Raw genomic sequence first — 24,354 nt, forward strand, 5'->3', positions numbered from 1 at the left:
CCATTCATAATACTTTAAAAAGCAAAAATTCAACATTTGGAGTGATAGTAAATAAAGAGCTATTTGGGAGTCAAATATTGGTAGAGGACTGATCCAAGAGAGCCCAGAGAACCAGACTTCCCATCACTAGAAAACAAGGTGACAGCAGCGTTATAGTTGAGTTATATTGGTGTGTCCTGTATTTTATTTAACAGTAAATCTGTAAATTACTGGTGTTAGGTGTTGCATGTCGTCCAGCCCCGGTGCCCTGCTGTTTATTGGTTTCACGTTACTTTTTCTGTGGGATTAAAACAGAGGAGCAGCTGGATAATTGTTACCAGTGGGTTACTGTTAACTTTAAACCAAATAATAGTGGAGGTATAATTTTCAAAATCACAGTGTTTCATATTTTAATTTGATCTAAAGAAGAGAAATATTTTGAAACTACAGAGGTTTGTTGATATCATGACTCTATAATGCAATAAAACATCTTTTCAATAAACATTCCTCTTTTTGAAACCCTGTCTGGTAAAGCAGAGAAAAAAAAAACTGTTCTTACTGCAAACATTACGATAAAATACAACCAAGTATGTATGGTAGATGTAGGAAAATAGTGATCCTGCAATAAAACTTGCAGATGTTAATAATCACTGACGGGTCAAAGGTTCCATTTGTGCATAAGAGCTCTTCAAATTAAATGGGCAGATGCTAAAATAATCACTGACCTTATTCATTCTCCAGTGGACGAAAGCCCTTTTTTTCTGCTTAGCCTCCAGTGTTTTAAAGCTCGCAGAAGATATATTCTATTCTGTTTTACAGGCTGAGTTAATGCTGTGACCTCTACAGTAATTATTTTCCAGTTATTGTATTGTTCCTGTGGTATTTAATGGATGGGTTGCTGCAGCTTTAAGCTTTCTAAGCCATTAAGGAGCACCAACCATGGCTTTAAAAGTCCAAACAAACATGGTCTGTGTTGCCAGGCAACAGGCAAACGTATCAATGGATTTAAGCATACCCAGACAGACTGTTATAAATGGTGGGGCATGCTTGGCATGATATCAGCTCTGTCTATGTTTCCCAGTGGTAGATGCTGAAGTTTTCTCCTTAAGCGGAGCAGGCAGAGCAAAATGTAATGCAAATAGGGTGTTATGTACAGCACTCATCTGTTTATACCTCGGGCAACATAACATTTGGGTTTTAGTGCGTGAAAGTAGTAAAAATGTAGAGCCACTCAGTTATAGTCCAGTTCACTTTAATAGACAGTGTTGTAAGGCAACACTGTCTCAAGAACAATGTACAGCAAATGTTTTCAGAGCGGGTCCGATTCTCGACGACCTACCATATGCTGAGAAATGGTCAGATTGGTTTTGTCCTCTGACGTTATGTGTCATGCTTTCATTAAGTGCTCCTTTTCTCTGCTTGTCCAAGTAAATTTAATTTGACCGACTGTGACTTTTTAGAGAGGCTCATGAAAAAGTCAAAGATGGGGTCAGGACCTAATGAAAATGATTTGTACTGGCGTTCCCCACTCCACATGCAATTTAACCACTGAATAACACACGGATCCACTCTGGGCAAAAAGGGAAAAAAAGGCAGTTGAGCCAACTGTCAGGGTTTTTTTTTTTTTTAAACCAGAAAAGCCTCAAAAAGGTGCTTAAAAACATATTATACTGTTTCATATTCCAGCCGTTATAGTTGACTTTAATGACCTTAAACCCAATAATCCCCATTTGTTTACAAAAAATCTAATCAGTGTTATTATTTAAAACCTTCTAGAGGATTAATTCTACCTTTCCAGTAAGTAACTATCAGGAATGATTTCAAAAGAACAGGAGATGTGCATCATTTTTGGAATTAATATTTATTAAAAAATTAATTTGGAAAATAATAATTAACTAAGGTTGCAGATGAAAATGTTCATATTTATTTCACTTTAAACCATATGCTCTAAACGTTTTGCTCAAAAGCTAGTAACAGAATAACTGGAAGAAATTTCTAGAAAATCTGCCTTTCTTGAGCGAGCAGTTGTTTATTTAGGATATAACTCAGAAAACGATGCTTCTTAAAAGAGACTGCTGCGGTAGCCATTGCAGGTGTGTAGCATGGAAGGAGTCAACAGAATACACATTTACAACTTACTAAAAAAATGAATCTGTTACTTTCAGATTTTTCAGTGGTAATCAATATAGTGAATGTGGCAGCAGCCGCTGAACCCCCAGTCGTGCTGCTTCCATGTAAAGTTACTCCTGAAAACTTTGAAGATCTTGAAGAAATTGCCGAGGATTATGCAGTAACTCTCTGAGAGGTACAATAAGCAGTCCTCTTACCTAAGTTGCAGCATATCCCTGCAGCAGATGGTCAGTGAGGCCTCAGAGAGCCAGTGAAGCATGCAGGAGGCACGTCTCAGGGTACAGTACACGGAGCAGAGAGAAAGAGGAGCGCAGACGGCTCAGGTTAAGCACGTGTTCCGCTATTCTCTGCTCCAGATGTGCAGCCTTGCTCTTTCAGCATTTTACCTATACCCTCTGTTAGTATAACAAGATGTTCATTTGTTCTCAACATGCACACACTCGTGTGTAAAAGGAAAATGTCCTTGAGGTTTATAACGGCAGCTTAGCTCATAGTAGGTTAGAGGGGATTTTGTTAAAATAAGGCTCCAACTTATTATATTTTTTCCCAATTAATGAGTTGACTGAGAGTCTTTTAAATTATATTTTTTTCTTCAACAAATTATGTTAAAGTTATTATTCTTTCAATACATTATCAGACCTATTACATGCCACTAAATAAAACTTGCAGGTGCCACCTTCAGTGTGACAAAATAGAATTAAGTCCTCAGATTGTCAAACATGATGAAACTGAACTGAAATGACACAAAAGTAGGCTTTAGTTTAGGAAGGGAGTTTCCTTGTTATACACACTTAAGTTAAGTTTTACTTCATTTTATGACGTATGAGTTTGTCTGCTTTCATTTACATTTGTTACTGCTATTTACACAGTCAAGTGTGATTAACATGGGATCTATTTAGTTGTCGGGAAAAAGTCTGCATGTTAATGCACACAGGCGCAGTATTAATCAGTAAAGAAGAGGGTCTAAAAATGTATGACAGAAAAGTTGACAGGGCGATAAAAATGATGTGTGAAAGATTACTGCACTAAATATAAGAAAATGATACTGAGAATAATCTCAATGTCTTCAGTTTAGCAGTAATTCAAAGATTACATTATTTGAAATATGAGATATTTAGTGTAGTAAAAAAAAATTATATGTGTGTGTATACTGACTATCAGTGGAAACACATGTTTGTAGTATGAGAACTTTCAACCAGAGAGTGGGCCAGCTGCAAACTATTATAATATAATCAGGCCACTTAAAGTACCTCTGGCTTCTGTTGGTAGTAGAAGCATGGGTTTAGTTATAGACATACTTTGATTAAGTGTAACAGAAGGGTATTCTCTAAAAATGTCATGTTCATAGTTAGATTTCTCAAGCGAAAATATCTATTTATGCTGCTAGATAATGTTTATATCTTATGTTTACAATACTCAGTTCATCTGAAGCTAACAACACATTGACTCTTATCTTATCCTTAAGATACATGGGTTCCTGTTGGACTGATTTACACAGTGATGGGAGAATGCAGCTATTTGATTTAGGTGCTGGAAAAGGAATCCTTCAAAACGTTCCAGGACACTAGCTTTCGAGGATCTACAGCTAAGCAACCCTGATTTAGAGTAGTTAGTTAACCCAGCCTTGTTTTCAGTTGGAACCAGGAACCAGCTGGGCATCGATCCAGACTCAGTTCATTCCTGGATAATCCTGTCTCTCAAGTGACTATCTTGGCTGTGATGTTACAGAAATATCAGCAGATCTGTTCATGTCTTGCTTGTTGCTCAGCTGATGGCCCTGTCTGGTCATTAGGATGCATCTCCTCTTGTTTTCCCTGAAAACCTCATTATGTTGCTTCCAGCTGTAGGTTTGGGTGGGTCAATTCTCTTACAAAAAATTAAAAAAACAACATTCAGCCACATCAACTACATCCACAGGAAAAGCTGAAAGAAAAATCACTGCATTTACCTCATGCACAAATATGTGACCTTGGCAGCTCAGGTTTTGCAAACCGAATTGAAATGCAGACTCGATCATCATTGTTTCCTGTTATTTTCACTCACTGAATGAAAACATGGCCCTTGGTTTCTTCTAGAGGAAGCAGAACTGCTTGGAATTCCCTGTCTCTGTTGCATCATGCTTCACCTTCCTGGCCAATTCCTGCTTGGGAAAGATTTCAATTTGCCTGATCGCCATGCACAAACAAAATGGAGTCAGCTTATTTGACATTTATTTAGCACGATAATGGGAGCAGCAGCATGTTGGACATCTTTGTCAGGGGTTCATTTCACCTGATATAGATGTCACCGCTACACCTTTCAGGATCAATGATCACCATTTTATAAATAAAAATAATTAGGTTAACATCTTATACTATGACACACATTTCTGCCACATGTAATGTGTTGCATTTCTAGCTAAATGCAAAACCGCCAGATCAGATCAAAAGAAGACTTGCTGAGGATCTGAGTGATGTAACATGACTATACAGGTGTTGCCCGCAATTTTTCTCATGCTGACCTATTTTTGTCAGATTGTTCTAACAAAGACTTGATCTACTTTTGCAGTAGCGCAAGCTTCCATCCACACTTAATGAAAGGAGCGGGAAACACTTCAAACGCTCCAGTAGCGGCAAAAGGAACATGCTAATGAACATGATGTTCTAATTTAGGCTTCTTGCAGCAGGCTGGATTAAAAATGATTTAAAGGGAAGTAAAGATAAGATGTCTACATGTGGATACTGAAGTGAGGATGACTCATACTGTGCCTGAGTTGTATTGCTAAGAACACAATTACTGCAATTATCTGTTCTGATGAAAAGTTGCAATTTTTTTTATTGCACAGACCTAACTACATTGTTATTCTTTAGTTCTGTGCAACAGTGAACAGTTTTAAAGAAAAGGTCAGAATGTCAGTTGTGGATGTATAAAAGATTCTTTAAATTATGGAAGAACTGGTGCCTATTTGTCCATTTTCTCTCTCATGTAACATAATGTGTCAACGTTCTGTCTATCGTTATGGACAACTGAGCTTCTCTCCCTCACACCTTATTTCCTGTAACAGGAGAAACTGATGTAATTGGTCATTTGACCAGCGAATTTTACCTGAGGTGGACTGTAGGCTACAAACGGTGAAGGACGAGATACAAAACCACGTAGACTAAGACAGCCAGCCAGCTCTGCTACAAAAGGTGGAAAAATATCATAAACTGTGTGTTGGTGCTGCAATAACAAGCAGCAGCAAACACAAAACACAAGAATGAATAATGTATTTACATGCACGCACAAACACAGCCAAACTCCGACTTACACATGTGACACGCACACAATAACAAATCACATCAAATAAATGCTTGATTATAATGTATGAAATGCTTCTGATCAGTCAGCTAAAAAACTAATTTCATTTTCTCATTAAAAGCCTCTGCCTGAGGCTCCTTCTCATGTCAATGTTTATTACTCCGAAAACAGAAAATTAAAATCATCAGCTCAGTCAGAGCCAGAGCCGTGAATCACTGTTTACGACTCGCAAAAAGAAGGAGAGAGAGACAAAAACGGTAAAGACTGAACAACAATTGCAGCTTGTCATCTCATTTTACTGAAGCAGGAGATTTATGGTCAGTGTGACCTTTCCTTCTCTAGAGATTTGTTGCTATGCGGTCATATATTATGTTTCCAATACAGCAGGAGCTACAACCAGTCAGTACAAAGTATCCACTGGATTAGTGAGTAGATGCCAGCAAGTTAATGAATTGGTTAGAGAAGTATAACCACTAAATAGTGGCAGATCAAACCCTAGTGTCGATATAGCTGTAATAAACAAGTAAAAGCAACATCAGTTGAACTTGTATTTGAGCAACATTTTTGCACACCAGGTGAAATGAATTGTAATATACACAACAACGTTAATTTAATGGCACATAATTATTATTAATTTTTTTTTAAATACAAGGGTAATTAGCAGAAACCTTGTAAAGCTGCCAGATAGCAGAGATGGATCAGATTTTTCACTCTGGGTAAAAAAAAAAAGGGGAGAAGAAGGAACATAAGTTTGGTTATGGCTGCTCCAGTTGCTCCATTGTTCAGATGCCTTTGCTGGGGATTATAACCCAACTAAAACATTCCTTATTGTCTGACCAGACAGAGAAGTAAACACACTGGCCCATTTCAAAAACGACATGCAACATTTCAGAGGATATTTACTACAACCACAGCAGGCTAGCTTTGCAAAATGTTTCTAATGAGAACAACAAAAAAGGGGTTTCAAGCAGAGTAATGACATGTCGTAAAACCCAACATTTCCCCTTCCAGTTAAATCTGTCCCACAATGTCCTATTTATATCTATTGTTAAGACTCTGGAGTTAAAAAGGAAGATGTACTTCACTTACCATATTGTGTTGACAGAATTATAACTATACCACTCTGTATATAATGATTCTGCATATTATGATTTTCACCTTTTGAGATGAGAATCCTCCACTTGATTCTAATCTACATTCAGTTTTCCATCTGGGATTTCTTCCATTGAGATTGCTGTTCTTTTAAAATGGTAACGATACTAAACTTTATTGGTAAGTTTTTTTTAAATTACTTATCTACTTTATAAAATAGAAATGGAAAATACAATGTATGAATGTTTCACATATCCTGTGTTGGAAGGCTTTACAGTCACATTTCTTGGCATCATTTAGCTCATTGTTTTAGTTTTAATACTAAAGGTTTACCTGTCTGGATGCACATTTCAGATTAAAAGATGTGAAAGTTAATGTGCTATTTGTCATCCACAAGACATCAAACATTTAGTTGCCAGCTTCTTAAGCAATAAGAGGTTGAAACATATTTGGCTGAAGTTGACCACTCTGTAAAAATCATCAAGCTTTAGCTCTTTAAAGAGCCAGTAGCCTTAGCTGTTGTTTTTATTTTTTAAATGTTTTTTTTTATTTCCGTACGTCTAAGTTCTAATGGTGTCAACCGTGATCATAAATCATAAACTGCTGTTCTCCATAGATCAGTTAGTGTATAATTTCTCTGCAGTGCTGTTTTTCTTTAAATAGGAAAAGTTTAATTGAGCTAAAACCAGGATTGTCTCTCAGGAATAAATTATACGCTGTTATTTACCTATTTTCTCACCATTGCATTACCCTAATAACTTCAGATACATTTTTATTAATACATATTACATGTTGGATATCTGGATAGTACTTGCTTTATGTCATTTAAAACAATCCTTGGTGTTGAAACATTTTCCCTGACTTTCTTGAGCTGGTTGTCAGCAAAAATATTTAAATTTTAGATACAGCAGGGTTTCTTTCTCTCTCTCTTTCTCTTTTTAAAGAAGCGCCAGTAAGTAGCATGTTGTCTGACCACATCATTTTTTTTTATAGATCAATTTGTTCCTGCCAACACTATTTCTATTATCAAGAATTAAATTAAACATCAATTGTCAGGATTAGTCTACTTCAGTTTGAAGCTAAGAAGTGGCAGAGTTAATAATATAAAAGCTGCAAAGTATAAATTGTTATGCTAATGACTCTGACCTAATGTGTCAGCATTTGAAATGCAATGGGATGTATAAATAAGCACATTTTGTTAAAAAAAGAGCATATTTTCCACTTAATAATTTTTTTAAAGTCTTGCGTTGATTTTCAGACAGAAATATTAACGTTCAGCCAGTACTGTTTTATTATATAAGCAGTACTGCAGCATCCGAAAGCAGATATAGAATCTTTTATTTCCATTTTTTAAGTGTATTCGAGCTTGCAGCTTATGATATTTACAGTCATTTCTGTTCATTCAAGCAACATGTAAAACAAACAATGAAAGAAGAACAGAGAGTATAAGACAGTTGAGAAAAATAACAGAAAGATGTGGAGTGATGTTAACTTGGTCATCTATTCATAACACAGTAGCCACCCAAGGCAAAAGCAGTTCTGATAAAGTGTTCAGCTCTAATTTGAGCTCATATACTGAAGGGTAAATTGTGAGGATGAGTAAGTCAGGAGGAGAGCCGTCTCAGAGCAGAAACAGGGAAACCTCACATCCCGGCACTCAACACGGGAAATTTAAAAGCACATTAATGCATCTAGTCTGCTTATAATTCGTCACAAGGGTTCAAAATGCTAAATTTCTGCCAGCATTCAGGCGCAGTGGTGTGAAAAAAGTGTTTTCTTCCTTTCTGATTTCCTATTTCTTTTGCCATGTTTTCACACAGGTTGATGCTGGTTGGGAGTTTTTTTTCCTTCCTCTGTAATAAAAATGTTAATTTAAAAACTGCATTTTGTGTTTACTTGTGTTGCGTTTGACTACTATGCGGAAGGGAGCAAACACTTTTTCACTCTTCTTCTGACCTCCTAATTGCAAGATAAAAGGTTGACTTCAAATTTGCCTATGTCTCAATACATTAAGTTTTTTTTTCTTTACTTGCTATAAAATCTGAAAATGTGAGAGTTTCAGCTACTTATCTTATATTTTCCAGCCTATATTGTGTGGAATTATTTTCCCAGTAGACTATTTTAGGTTTTCTGGAGCACATCTTCGTCTACTTTTGGGAAACATCTGGTCTTTGCTGCTATGGTTTGTCACAGCTCTCTTCAGGGATGATTCTTTTTCTGTCTCCAGTGAAATGTAAACTGCTCTGGGGTAAACACTGCCTTTCTGCCAACTTTGATAAATAAACAACCACTGATTTCATTATGAGCTGACATAAAAGCTGACATGCAAAGGAACTTAGGAGTCACTTCGTAAAAAGAGATTTCTTTAAGAAGGTTAACAGTTAAAGCTTCACTCTACAAAATGATCAAAATATGCAGCAGGTTTTTTTTTTTCTTACTGATATAAACCTTGGTTTGTTGAGGATTCTTTCTATTGCAGTGCAGCCAGCCATACCTTTCTATAAACAGACTTTATTCCACATCACAGAAACATGTGTCCTGACCTTTCCACCGAGACCTTTCATTTATTTTCTAATATAGTTCCCCTTGTGAGTTACTCTGTTCTATAGTCATAGTAAAGGTCAAAGCAAACACTCATGTCTGATGTCTGCCTGCTGAATTAGCTGTGTCACCTTTAATTTGAGCCGTTTTTCTCACAGGTTTCATTTGATTGTGCGTTTTTATCATAGAATTGTAATAAAAATGGAAAATGGTGTTGCATAAATTTGTTCAGCTCATTGTAGATCAGATACTTTTATCTGGTATTTTGTTGTTGAAAGGTTTTTATGTAAAGCTGAAGCTAAAAAAAATAAAGCACCATGGCCATTGCAGCAAGTGGGTAACAAAATGGTCCTCCTTCATCCCTCTCCACCTCTTTCGGAGCTGAAAACAGACACAAAACAAGTGCAGAGTGGAGCATCTTTTATCCCAACCCCATTCATCCAAAATGCAGACCTTCCTTTAATAACCAAAAAAAGACTGAGGGGATGTGATTTTCCATTAATCAACAATGGCAGGGCCAGCTCATTTGTATTGTTCCTGGGTACAAAACTGGATTTAGGACATTGTGAAGAAATGACCCCCTTACACATGTGAACAGCATTTTAAGGAGAGGCGGGGGCGGAGCCTGTCAACCCAAAGTTGATAGATGATGCTGCCTCAGATTATGAACACAGAATTAGCACATTAGGACTCGTATGATAAATAGACCTACCAGCAACCAATCCCCCAGCTCTTCAAAGACTGGTTATACAAAGTGATTGCACCCAAGTTTAACCAGACTTTATTGTTATTCTGCTTCCTACGGTAACCTAAGATTAAAAAGTATAGGTTTATATTTTACCTTAAAGATATGGTCACCTTCAGACATACGGCCCTCTTTGACTAGATCATACCACCAAGACAGTCCTACTGATTTAGGAATGCGAGACACCCTGACGTGACCTCTAACCTTTGTTGAGCCTGTGTGTTTGGGATTTTTTTTTTTGTGGTTTTTTGCTTGTTTGCTCTGTTTTGTTGTCTAAATACTTTCCTGACCAATAATCACAATCCCAGAAGAGAGCTAGAAATACACAGCAGCACACCCAGCAGATAATAATAATAATAATAATAATAATAATAATAATAATAATTTTTACTTTGTATCTTCAATGTCTTTCAAGTTTTTCAAATATTTTCTCACATGCAGTAACATTTCTTAAATATCAATACTTCAAGCAGCCAGTGTCACTGCTGAGGTGTTGAAAAAGTATATTTTACCTTCCACTCAACTTTTTCCATATTGAAAATTATTTAAACTTTTTGAAGATATTCTAGTATTTAATGAACCCCCATTAATCTTGATTTTCCTCTGTGTTTTGAGATTTTGGGGGCTCAATTTGGAAATTGTGGGAATAGTTGGTAGTGTGGAGTAGTGAAATAAAATCTCAAAATATTAATATTGCATGTATCACCTGGAACAGCTTTATGTTGTTTTATTGCTATATAGTGTTTTGAATATCGTAAAGCAAATTTCAATATTATTTCAAAGAATAAAAATGAGAAGAAAAACTCAAAATACAACAAAATCCTCTTGTGATATAAAACAGAAAAATTAAAAATTAAGATTATTGTCCCTTAGCAAAAAAGCTGAACCACTGAAAGAAAAGTGTTACTTCAATTCAATATGGTAGCAAAACCTTTCGTTATCTTTTAAGAATTAATACCAGCAAAAATATTTACATCATAAACATCATTTATCACAGTCAACTTTCTCAAAAATGCCGTAATATGCACAAATACTTGAACTTTAGTCATCTGTCTCTGATATGTTTTTTCTTTTGGCACGAATAACTGGTGCACATAACAAACAATCCAACATCTTACTTGCAGACCTCTGGGTTAGTCATAAATGTAATTTTATTTATATAGCACATTTTCAGCAACAAGGCAGTTCAAAGTGCTATTACCACAGGTGAAACTTGGGCTGCCTTTAGTGCTACATAAAAGAAAGTTTGTTTTTTCATAAATGCAAATAAACAGAATATTTCTTCTCTTGCTGGATCTAGAGTTGTCGTCAAACCCAACAAAAAAAGTCTATATCCTGTTTTATTACTAATTTAAAATGTCTTGTCAGTATGTTGGTACTTTGGACAGCTAGTATTTATCTTGGAGGTAGTTGTTAAAAAAACTATTTGAGAACCAGTGATGTAGTGTGATACAAAACCCATAAAATATCACATTTAACACTAGCAGGAATTAAAAAAAAATTACAAGTTCCATAAAACTAATGTAATGTTTTCTTTGGGTAAACAGAGCACTATTCAGACTAAATTACAGCGTTTTAAGTATCAGGCTGGAACCCAAACACATCCACCCAACACACATTTGTCAGTTCAGCCATTTAGGACTGCAAGAACTGTAGGAGATAATGTGCTGAGGGTAAGTGTAGACCCCTGGCATACAGCAAGACCCCAGCTCTGCACCTTCCCTCCCCTTCAGTTGGCCCCTTCGCTCTCTGCAGGAGCCAAACAAAGAGAGGACCCAAACAATGGATCACTCTGAAAGCTGAATGGCTTTGCGGGTCAAGCACCGAGCCCCCGCCCCCCAACCTCCATCTTTGACAGAAACACAACCCACACTTGTTCTGGTGAAGAGAGGCTGACCCTCACGGCACAGAAATAATGAACGCTGCCTGGGCATTAAACTGATAAAACTACTGGGGACTGGAATCATTTTGGCAGACAAATCACCTCTAATGGCAAAAGGCTGGAGCCTGTCCTCTGTCCTGTCTCTACTGTACACTGTCCAGGCATCCGTGCTGCCACATTCAGCTGCTCTGCAGAGTTCATCGCACGGGACGTGACCTTACGGAGCAGATGTTCACATTTTCACCCCGCTCGCTTGCTTTCTGTGTATTTAACTTTATCTTCGGAGTTGCAAACAAAGAAGCCAGCGTGAGCGGTCATCTGGAAAGATGTTGAGGAGAGATTTTGTTAAGCAAATCAACTTATCAACTGCCACGCGAACTTCCATTTATAAATAAAAGCTCCACCTATGCCGTGTCTCGCTGCAACAGGCTGCCACCCCAAACATTTGCATGTTTCATAGTCAAATTGAAAGAAAAATACGTTTGCAAATCATGTGCTGAATTTATTGTGGCCCTTCTTCCTGTTGGTTCATGGCATCTGAAAGGCTGTAAATTACTTTGCAGGGGAGTTTCTGCAATGCTCTTTACCTTCCTGCACTTTTTCACTTGTTTTGCAGGCAGTAAACGCACCCAAACATCTGGCTCTGCGACATAAAGGAATTATTTTAATGTCCTCAATTAGTGAAAATGCAATTAGACCCAGGTCTGCTCATAGTCAGCACAAAGCCTGATAAGATGAAACTTGGTTATCTGCACAGGCCTGAGCAGATCACGTTGTTTCCTGTGCTCCCATTGTGATTTTGCTCCATCGAAAACTAAAACTGCTACCTAACGGCTCTGTTCCCTCTGAGTTGCGCACTGAGGTCTTGTCAGATTTGTATGTGGCCACTGTGGAACTTCTATGCAGCTCAAACAGTGGTTTTCCAACTCCCCGCCTGCATGGGCAGCTGAGGTCTGGAAGCATGCAAGCTGTTACGTCTTTCACCTACGACGGCGGCCCCTCCCCCAGGTCAGCGGACAGGCATCAGATCAGGCAGGGGGCCCCTCAGGGTCGAGGAACCGGTGCCAATCAGATCACAATGCAGGACTGTACAGAAACTTTAGGGCCTACTCACACATCCACTGTGTGTATTTTTTTTTTTTTTTACAGAGCCAAGGTAAAATTAATGTATGTTCACTAGTGGTTAAATATTCAGATGTTGTATAATTACTCCTGGATACTTGTTTGACAGGATTAGCCAAAAATGTTAAGTTAATGTCATGTATTATTGTGTCAAGAATGCCACCCCCTCTCCCCCTCAAAAAAATCACTTCCATCTAATAAGCTAACAATAGGAGGAATTATATGAAGTAGGGAAATATTTGATCACATACTTTATATGTTTATCATAGTAATATTAATTTAGAACTAAGTTTAGCCACGCTTAATCAAGAAATAATGACTCAAGCATATGCTCTCTAATGCTTAAGGAATAAGTAGAGAAACAAAAAACAAGTATAGATTCAAGGAAGGGATATTTTTTAATTTGTCAGCCTTTCAACGAGAAGACCGCCTTCTGAAAAGAATAAGAAGGTTTTACTCTGGTCCAAATCTGAGCTCAGATGAAGAGGAATCATAACACAAAGCTGTTTCTGACCTGATGCTCATTTTGTGTCTGTGGGGTCAGTAGTTGCTTTCTAATCCAGCTCAAGTTATTGGATTTTTCCACTTTTTATTACTCTAGAACCAAACTGGACACAGAAAATAAAAACATTACTAAAGACAGACACTCAGGGATGGTAGAAGAGGGTAGAAAAAGCAAGACAAAAATTGACAAATTTTTGGCAAAATAATACACAAAAGCATGTGATGCAAAAACATTTGAGATTTGACAAGGTGATTATTAATAATTTTCTTCTGCAATATCTTGGACTCTTTCTCAGTGTGATTCAGCATTCGCACAGCTGCTGGGGGAAAACACGTCACCAGGGGTGATCACAAATCAGAAGAGGATTTAGGAGGAATGTGGTTGGGTCCTCCCCACCTTCCATGAATCCCAGAGTGACCAGACATATGCCAGGCTTCAGACTGGAAGTAGCCTCACACACTCAAGGTCTCACAAATTGAATCTTTGAAGAAGAGATTAGTTTCTATTTCTGTTATTTATCACATTTTAACACTCTGGGAAATTATACATTGATTATGGACTATTTCATAGATTTTAATTATTTTCTAAATTCCAAGACCATATACAAAGAAAAACCATCATTGCAAGAGAATAGTACGGCCTTAAAAACATGCATACCTTGAAGATTATGACATCACTGGCTGGATAAGAGGTTAATTTAAATCATGGCGAAGGCATTTAAATCATTCTTGTCGGAAGTAATTGTGTGTAAAAGGTCAGATCTTAGGTCTTCCTATGCATTACACTAAAGAAATGTACCGCTTTGTATTTCAAATGTGAGAAATTATGTGCATTTTTTCCTTGTTTCTTACACGTACATGATTTTGCATAAATCTGTGACCGATTAGAACGTACTACACCATATATTTCTGATAGCCTGAAAATGGGCTGTTATCCACAATTGAATCACTTTCAGTTTAGAAAGTCACAGACATCTTCTGACAGATTTCGTAGCGACAGAGGCTTCTTTTGGTTACAGCTCTGATATATAATTTTAATGGCAACATATCCATACAGCATGTGGAGTGTTAGCTTTGTGCCTCTCCTGGGTTCCTCGTGTTTGCCTACATCTGCTTCAGATAGCTCATCCTAACACTCTGAAGGGGTGGTGCGACGGCTCATTTGCCTCCGCTCCTGCACCCCGAGAGTCTGCTGTGCAGAAGAATCATCCTCAGCTTGAATCTTTTATCACCTGATCCTGCGTGAGCTGCTGCAAGTCTAACTGGTCTGCAGATCAAAAACGCCTCACGTTTAACTTCCTTTCCTCACTTCTCCGCTGGACGGCATTCCCCCCGCCCCCTCCAGACTCTTAACAAGAGTAAATGTTTTCCTTCGTCCTCTCCACTGAGTCATTTCTGGTGCTGAACTTGTCTCTAACCTTTTCCTTCTCCCTTTTGTTTGGCTTTTGTTTTGCAACAGCTGTTATCATGGATTTCTTCTTTTTTCTCTCTCTCTTTCTTTCTTTCTTTCTTTTTTTTCTTGGTCAGCTGTGATTGCTCCGGGCAAAACAGGAGCAGATGGTGTTTTGCTATGCATGAATGGAGCGTTAGAGGAGTTGGACTGAATAGGCTAAGTTTTGAATGGTGTCTACACAGCACCTGCCTCTTGTAGCAGCAGGGACATCCTAGTGGCATGATCTGTCTTGGCTTTGCTGCCGTCGTAAGGGATGAAAAGAAAGAAGCAAAGGCAGGGGGGGGAACCTTGTTGGGTACCATCCACGTTTATTGATTTTCTTGCAAAGTCGTGGCATAATGTGGTGTACAGTCAGTTTGAGTTAATTGGATGTGACACAGCATGCACATGTAATCTATCACTCCACTCTCCTGGTACACTTTATCAGTTTTGTTGCCATAGAAACATGTCGACTCAGTAATAACCTGTATTAACAGGCTAAGTAAGTTGCAATAAAAGGCAATTTCAGAGTTGGGAACCTCTGCAGAACAGAAAGCCCATAAAACACTGATGAAATAAATCGCCGAGTGGCAGCGAGGGGAGCGGAGGGGAGCGGGAGCTTTTGCATTCTTAAACCAAACAAAGTCCAAATAAAAAGAAACTGCAATCATTTCCATGCAACACAGGGACATCTGTCAACCTCTGGGGCATGATGATCTGTCACAATAAAGAAAGCTTTTTCAGATCGCTGACAGCTTGCTAAGTATTTTTTTTTTAAGTGACTGTATAATGCAACAGAGAATAAAGTGTTCCAAATCCATTCGGTCTGCAAAAACTCAACAATGTGCAATAAAAAAACGACAAACTCAGGAAAAATAAGCTAAAACAAAACAGGTCATTACTCTTTTTTTTTTTTACTGCTGTTATTGTTATAGAGACAAGTGAGTATAAACAGTTTTCTTTTTCCTATGGATGTTTATTCCATGACCTTTATGACTGACAGCAGCATAATAGAGATTTGTTTATCAGCTCTATGTCTGGCTTGTGCTTTTATGACGGCATAAAGCTTCTCAAATATATTTAAAGAGCTGAAAAAAAGTCCAGTTTTAGTGTTTACACCCTCAAACCCTTTTGCATTTTGTCATAGCAACCTCAAATTTTGAGGCGTTTTAGAAGGATTTTATGTGATAGACAAATACAAAGTAGTGCATAACTGTGAAAAGGGGTGAAATGATGGCTGGTGTGCCAAAAAATAATATTTAGTCCCCATTATTGACTAAATACAATATGTTGCAGCCAGAGGCTTTTAAAAGTCTCATACACATAGTAAATATAAATGACTGGTGTGTAATTTAATCTCAGCTGTTCTTGGAAAGCCACAACAGTTTGCATTATTTACCAAACAGAACCATGCAGATCAGTAAGGTCTGTAATTGGATTAGGTTATAGAACAATGTCTGAACCACTGCAGCGTTTTAGTCAATTAACTAAAAACAGAAAAAGAGTATAGCACTACAGCATTACCAAAGTCTGGCCATCCACTTTTACTGACAATTCAAGAAAATTACTACATTAATTTGAAAAGCAGTCAGTAAGATACATGGTGGCTCTGGGGGAGCTGCAGGAAAGCACAACTCTGGTGGGAGAACATGTCATCAGACTCATTATTAGTTGTTCCCTTTGCAATCCCGTCTTTTTGGAAGAGTAGCAACAGTAAAGTAGTCACCATAAAACGCCTTGTTTATAGATGGTCACAAACTAAATAGGAGACAGCAAACGTGGAAGATAAAACTTGACTATATGCAAAAAAACTAGGAGTGGAGCTAAAACGACAGTGTACACTTTGTAAATACTGTTCTTAAGTAGCAAAAAGAGCTGGTCAGATCTGACCAGTTGATTGTAAGATAAGTGCTGCCAAAAGGAAAACTTGCAAGAGGCTACAAAAAATTTGAGCCAAGTGTAGTTGTATTCAATAAACTGGGATATTATTGTAAATATAACTTATTTTAGTCACCTGGTTCATGAAGTGAAAGATATCATAGAGATTCTTAACATAGACGGATGTTTTCCAAGCCTTCATTTGTTAATTATGATGATTTTCCACTTCCACAGCCAATACTTGACATTTCAGATAAGAATATTATATCAGGCCAAAAACAAATTTTAAATTGAGAAATGTGGACGTAATAAAAAAGTATATTTCTACTGCTTAAAAGATGTTATTTTCAAAAGACGCTTTTAATCTGACAATCTCCCTCCTTGCAAGGCATGTTCTAATTTATTCAATATGACTGTATGTTGATGTGTTTGAGGAGTTGAGTCATTCTAACACATAAATCCAATTGAGAATCTGTGTCAAAACACACTCCATCCACTCTGTCTGACTTAGTTATTTTGAACAGAAGAGCTGGCAAAGCTGGGAGAGACATAAAGCTCCTACATACAATTATGAAAAACTCCGAGCTGCATAAATACCTTTTGGAACGTTCTGTATGTCTTCGCATGAGCTAAACACAAACTAGCATCTGTTTCCATCCCGTACTGATGAACACATTCTGTTAAATCATTTACTCCCGTCAGAAGAGAAGATTAGTCATTAACAGTCGACTAACAGAACACGGACTGTTTCTGTGTGACGTATCGGGCTCACCTGATGGCAGTTCAATAAAAAGGTTGAATCAGTCCATCTGGTTTCTGGGCAAATGACCAAGGAAATAAAAATATGAGCAGCATTTTTAAACACAAATAAATAATGCGTAACAATCGGGTGAGCTTTAAATCAACCATCCCTCTCTATGAAAACTTGCAGCTGTTTGTAATGAACAAATCAAACAAGAACAGTTTTAAGTATTTCAATACATCTAATATTACAAATGCAATCAAAAAACAGCATCTAACTGCAATTGATCATATTTATTGATACACCATCAGTGGACAAAAATGGTAAAAAATAACAATCCCGACAGTCTTAGGGGGTTTTAAACATCACCGTTGCGACAATGATGAATGAAAATCTTCATGAAACACGAGACAATCATAGCGAGAAAGTAGCCTCACGATAAATGATCAATGATGAGATGTTGCCCACCCTTAAATAGAACCCTGAAACCTATACAACCAACCTCTAACGTTTTGAGAAAAACTCTGTGTGCCTTTGGGTCAGTGGATGGTTACATCCTGGAGTTCAGGCATGGAGCATTCAGACCTCAGTGATTGACTTACTGTGGAAACTGAAACCTGTCATGTCAAGTCTGCAGTTTATGACCACCAGGAATCTGGCTGTAGTTTTGTTTTCTCCTCTACTCTACTATAAACTTGAGCTGTATTTCCTGATAGATGAAATTTGTTTTAGCACCCTGTTTCTACAAGGCAGCGATCTCTTCTCGGAACTTTTGGGACATTTATTTTGACATTTAATCATGATATGAATCCCTATAGTCAACAGCTCAGGTATTTGTGGCGTTTTGTCATGGCAACAACTAGATCCAACCAAGGGCTTTATTAGATGCATCAACTGATTCTAATAATATTCATATGTTTGCTCATATCAGGAATTGTGTTTAATCACCTTGAGACTGCAGTAGTAATTGAAGTTGCGATTTAGTTTTGAATTTAAAAAATAAAGAACTTTAGGATTAGCTTGTTCTTAATTTATTAATTTCAAACACCTGAGTGATTTTCCACTGAACCTAATTTGCAGCAGGGGTTCAATGACTTTAGGTTTGTGATCATTGGGGTTTAAAAAGTAAATTGGCTATTTAGTGATTTTTATTTTGCCGGTTATTATGGGGGGAAAATGTGGCTTAATTTAAATACATATATATCTGCGAAAATGAAGAGAAAACATAGCAGCCTCCAGGAATAATGTATTTATTTATTTATTTACATTTATCTAAACTCAAGTGAATTTGCTGCTAGTTTTGCTCTGATGCTGCAGCTGCTGCTCCTTCAGCCTGACGGGTCAAAAGTTCTCTAAACAAACTTCGACACGTCAAGGATGTCAGCAGTTCAGCAGTTCAGCAGCCTAGCAGAACCCACAACAACACAGCCCACCCCCACCTAATAAACAATGTTTACTATTCATCTCAGAGGTCAGGAGCTTTCTCTGTGAAGATCACCACCACAAGGTCAAGAATTCCTTAAATGTAGTCAAGCATTTGACTGCAGCTTTAATTTCTTCTTGTTAAGTGGGCCTGACATTGGGCTTTCAGGGTCGGATGTCTCGGCACCGAGCCGCGGTAGGAGCATAAAGACACTCGGGTTTTGTTGTGCTTCTCTTAAGTTGATGCTGTCGAATCCCAGCGTCCGGCTCTGCATCTGTGGCCAGACACGTGAGAGGGGCTGCAGTGTGGGCGCGATGGTCAGATGGTCAGTGTCAGCCGGGCTTTTGTTCCACTTGCATTGTATCTGTGCAGTGAACGGGAAAACAACAAAGGAGCCAAATAAATCATTAAAATACACAATCCCTCAGCTTCCACATCTGACTCCTTAGTCATCCTCGGCACGGTGCCGAACAACTGACCTCAGCGGGAGAGAGGGGGACAATTAGGTCACTTCATGATTGCATTACTCAAATGACACATTAATGTCATGGTGCCCTTCATGCGTTTCATCAGCGTTGGTTAATGATGAGGACAGGAAGAAAGATGAGTGGAGGATATTGATTGCTTCATGTTTCTATGATCATATTGCTTTGGGAAAAGAAAAAAAAAAATTAAATAAATAAAAGTGCACCACATACTACAGGGGGGATTTATTTATTCACCAATTCAAAGTACCACAAGCTCCATTACAGGAGGAGCAGTGTATTATTCTTGTAAATGATGTGTGTGGATAACGGTGTTTTGAAAATATATGTAACCTTTTTATTGCACAGTCCCATAACTCCAACCCTGGCTGTGAGATATTTGTACACACAGTGACCGCAGTACTGAGGGGTTATGGAATAACAAGGAGCAGCATGCATTATTAATGGGCTCTGCTGTGAATCTGTTCAGAATAATAACAGCGATTTCCCAGAGCCTCATTACTGTGTGTTTTTAAAGCGTGTGTTTGGTATCCATGGACACCCGCTCTCACATTCTCCTCCTCTTCCCTCTCCCACCCTCCTCTCTCTCTCTTTCTCTCTCTCCATTAGGATTCAGGTCATGCAAAGCACTTGCTGTTTTTAATTTTCATTTCATCATAAGCACTTTAAGACTGTTGCCAGTGCTTATTTTCTGCTTTCCCGCAGACCTCTTCACTCGGGCTTCTGACGGGACAGATGCCGCAATTAATCACGACAGCGAAACGGGCATCATTTCCATCCCGAGCTGGAGAGCCCGTCGCTGCGGCGGCGACGACGACAGGCCTCGGTTCCAGGTTCCAAACGCTTCCCTGAAAGCTGACTAATTGAAAACAACGGAAAATTTTAACGTTCACCAAAGCTACTATCAGGGAAGCTCGGGAGTAAATTCTTGATCTAATTTGAACTACCATTAACCCATGTTTAAAATCTCTCCACTGCTGTGAAGGAGGAGAAAAGAAGGGTCTTCTCTTGGCCAATGGATTCACAGCCTATTGTGCAGATATGATAATTATTGTTTGCCTGCCTTCCCTCCCCCGCACACCATTTTATTCAAGGGAGCTCAGCAAACCCCTGGGGATGTCTTGGAAATGAAGCGATTTTGAAGGGACTAAGAAAGGCAGAATCCAATGCACTGGTGTGTGAGAAGGGGGACTGTTATTGAGACAAGTGCCTGTTTACATGCTGACCTCGTCCAGCGTCAGCTCTGTTCCTACACACGGCTACAACACACGTCCAATTTAAAACACCGAGAAACGGAGGGCAGCACACTGAAGACGGCATGAATGCTTGTGCATCATTTTAAATGATTCCCTTTTACAAGCCCTAATACAAAAACATGCAGATATTTCTCTCATGTGCCTCTTGATCAACTGAGAATGTGTATGATGGCTCACAGCTGTACTGCTTCCCATTTAACGATTTTTCACATTTTGAGGTTGCAACCAGACTTTTTTTTTTTAACACAAATTAGGTAATAATTATGAAGTGTATGTTTTTAGTCATCAACATCTGAAACAATTGTGTTGCATATGCATTCAGCCCCTCTGTAGAACCACCTTTAAATGCTTTTAGATGCACACTATAGTCTCTACCAACTTTGCACATATGGAGACTGAAATTCTTGCCTGTTCTTGTCAATACATATCAAGCTTAATTTTGCCATATGTTTTTGATGGGATTTAGATCTGGACTTTGACTGGGCCATTCTAACACATGAGGGATCTTCAATCTAAACCATTCCACTCTGTCTGGCTCAGTCTGAAGTCTTTAGCAGTTTATCTTGTGGTATTGAAACTTTGACCAAATTCCCAAGCTGAAAACAAAAGCAACCCCACAGCATTATGCTGCCACCATGATGTTTCAAAAAATTCAAAATTCAAAGCTACTTTATTGATCCCAAAGGGTAATTAAATAATCACTTCAGGGATTGCGTTTTTAGGGTGATGAGCAACGTTAGCTTTCCTCAACACATGATGTTTTTTTTATATGTAGACCAGATGATTTGGGTTTTTCCAATCATCTAGTCACATGTTTTGTTGTTTCCTGCAACATAGCATGCGGCTAACTGCAAATGAGACTTCTAATGACTTCCTTCTATACACTGTATCATAAAGTTATGATTTGTAAAGTTGTACTACTAATAGTTCTCAGCAGATTTTCGTGTGCAGCGCTGGAAGAGTAAGTAAAGAATTATCCTATTGTATTGTATATGACCACAGGTTTGTAGTGGTGTGATACTTTCTCTGTTGCTGAAAGATGTATTGTATATAACTTTTAAATGTTATAAAACTTGATATTGTTTTATAACCTAACCTGTCTGGTTGAATTACAGTATAACAAAACGTGAAAAAAGTTTCACTGTTTAATAATAATAATAATTTAAAAAAAAGCATTTGCCAGGTATTATAATCTGTTTGCATTTAGTAGCTAACAAGTGGATGTAAAAGCATTTTACAGAAATGAAGGCCTAAAAAAAAAACTGATTCTTCCGAATAAATATTTGATTGATATTTTAATTTTAAACAGAGACACAAAGAAATATATAATACTTCATACAAAATTATGGCTACGATCATATTAGTGATGGAATGTCTCTGGAATTGTCTTCATGGCTGCGCAAAAAACTCCAACATTAAATTACGTTTCCTACTTTAAGCTGCAAACATCTTTTTTTTTTTTTTTCTCTCTTCCAAGAACTCCATACCAATATGCATTTATCCTAGGGACAGTTTTCAACTGTACTTGGTTTGTAAGCAAAATACAAAGAAAATTAATTGCTATTGGAACTCATAAAAAAGTATAAAAGAGCAGAAATGCACTATGTGATACAGCAATCCACAGGTCATTAAAACAATGTTTTAATTAAAGCCTCACATATTAAAACTTTACAACAGGTGATATGAAAAAATGTACATTTTCTTTTTTCCCTCTTGGACTTTTGTACAACTGGCAAACAAACAAACAAAAAAAAATCCCACAAAAACAAACTCCAATATCTTTTGAGTTGGCTTTGGCAGTGCAACAAACTGGCTCTGCAGTATTTTTCCATCAACGTCAGTGTTGGTAAGCAGAGTAAAAATACAAGGATCCTTAAATCATCTACCTTGATCCAGAAATCTGTATTTACCATAAAATATCCCCTTTCTTGCGCATAATAAAAAAAAACATAATTTAACTGTTATATATTTGACATAAAAACAATAAGATTAATTAAAGAAGGTTTTTTTTGTTTTTTTTTGATGGGTAAAGGGTGGGAAAAGCCAGTTACATCCTCCAGACAATTGGGCAAATCGTCTGGAGGGTGAATTGCTGCAAACAGGAGATCTCGTCTCTCCCCTCTCTACAAAACATGTACAGCAGATTACAGCTACAGTTTGATGGTGTGATGACATAAATGATTTATGGCAGTTTCTGTCTCTGTCAGTTCAGTCACTCATCCAGATAACTGCTTCCAAAGACCTTTTATTTCCAGTTCTCTTCATTCTTCAAAGACATTGTCTGCTTTTGTGACATAGCTTGAAAGTGTCTTTAAATATCACCGAGCCACCTTCCCGTGCGATGACTTCAACAGTTAGATCTGCAAGAAAGATGGAGGAAAGAAAGTCTTGTACATACTGGCCAGTGTGGGAACAAAGACTTGGTGTGTGGGTTCCTGGTTTCCAGCGAAGATCTAGTGAGTCACTCAGTCCAAGCAAGGAGTGATACAAATGTTTTCCAAATATCCCCGCGCTGTGCTGATCTCACATCTCTGGCCTCATAAATAAAGCTTTATTGTTAAATAAAATAGCGGGAGATAAACGTCTTTCAGCATTTTGTGAAGCCGGTCGGTTCAAATGAACAACTGAAAGACGTCACACAAACGACCACTGGGCGTTCAGCCTGACAGGCTGCTGTCAGTTCTCAGCCTATTTCATAGACAAAAACCCCCGGCTAACACGGTGACCCCCCTGTACATGTATGTGCATATCTGTCTACAACAATAAACAGGTTCTTTATATAACATTCTAAATTTTACACACTTCTTAAGTGCAACTTAGAAAAGCAACATGGAGTGATGCTTTTATTCTATTCCTGTTCTTTGAGATAGGATTTCCATTTGGCTCAGTAGATGCTGACCTGGGAGAGGACCTGTGCGTGGGCCTGGATTTGGGAGGGGTGGGGATGTTGCTGAGGGGCCGGCTGCGGACTACCAAGAGACGCGGAGCCTCCCACTGAATGTGGCGTTCCAGGAGAGTGCTGCGGTGGAGAACACTGCGACTGGTGCTGCTGTTGCTGCTGCTGCTGCTGCTGGAGATGTTGAATCTGCTGCTGATGCAGTTGATGCTGCATTTGCATGTGCTGCATTTGCATGTGCTGCTGCTGCTGCTGTTGCTGTTGTTGCTGCTGCTGCTGTTGCATGTGGTGCTGCTGCAGCTGTTGCTGGAGGTGGTGCTGGAAATGCTGATGCTGCATCTGCTGCTGGATCTGTTGGTGGTGCATCTGCTGCTGCTGCATTTGATGGTGCTGGAGGTGCTGTTGCATCTGTTGCTGCTGCTGCTGCTGCTGGAGCTGCTGCATGGTGTGCTGCTGCACTGATTGCATGGGTGGGCTCATCTGAGACACGGCTGTGGACTGAGCGCCCGCCGCCATGGGCCCACCGGCACCCATCTGGCCCAGCAGCTGCTGAGGCATCCCGGAGGACATGTTCTGGTGGGAAACCGTGACTGAAGTCACGACATGGCTGCCCCCTAGTCTCATCTGCAGAGGCTTTGGGGCAATGGCCCGTGGCAGTGCTTGCTGCAGGGCCTGGGAAGCTGACGGCATGGCAGGGTGCTGGTTGTGGGGCGTGGGCAGCACCAGGCCGGGGGACAGACTGGTGGAGGCCAGGGTCTGCTGAACGGTTCGGATGGTTTGAGCTTCAGCTGATTCTGCTGCAGCCTGGAAAAAGTGAAGAAACATGAAGGGTAGTAACTAGTTACATTTAATTGAGTAACTTTTCTGGAAAAAAAATTACTTGTAGGAATATTTTTTACTATGCTGTACTTTTTACTTTTACTTGAGGAAGTTTGTTATGATGTACACTCTACCCACTGTGAGTAACT

The 24,354-nt window shown here is 38.6% G+C and overlaps 1 protein-coding gene and 1 long non-coding RNA gene across 2 annotated transcripts in view; one reads left to right on the plus strand and one right to left on the minus strand.

Moving 5' to 3' along the window:
- Window positions 1-24,354, plus strand: part of LOC145551156 (uncharacterized) — a 246,365-nt gene that overhangs the window by 58,908 nt on the left and 163,103 nt on the right. The window lies entirely within an intron of this gene.
- tox3 (TOX high mobility group box family member 3) overlaps window positions 22,110-24,354 on the minus strand; it is a 49,524-nt gene continuing 47,279 nt past the window's right edge. Inside the window, exon 7 of the mRNA XM_008405560.3 lies at window positions 22,110-24,190. Within this exon, the coding sequence (XP_008403782.2) occupies window positions 23,375-24,190 (816 nt within the window). The 3' untranslated portion in view covers window positions 22,110-23,374. The remainder of the gene's footprint in view (window positions 24,191-24,354) is intronic.

This window comes from Poecilia reticulata, chromosome 3, assembly GCF_904066995.2.
Source record: "Poecilia reticulata chromosome 3, P_reticulata-male-v2, whole genome shotgun sequence".
Classification (NCBI taxonomy): domain Eukaryota; kingdom Metazoa; phylum Chordata; class Actinopteri; order Cyprinodontiformes; family Poeciliidae; genus Poecilia; species Poecilia reticulata.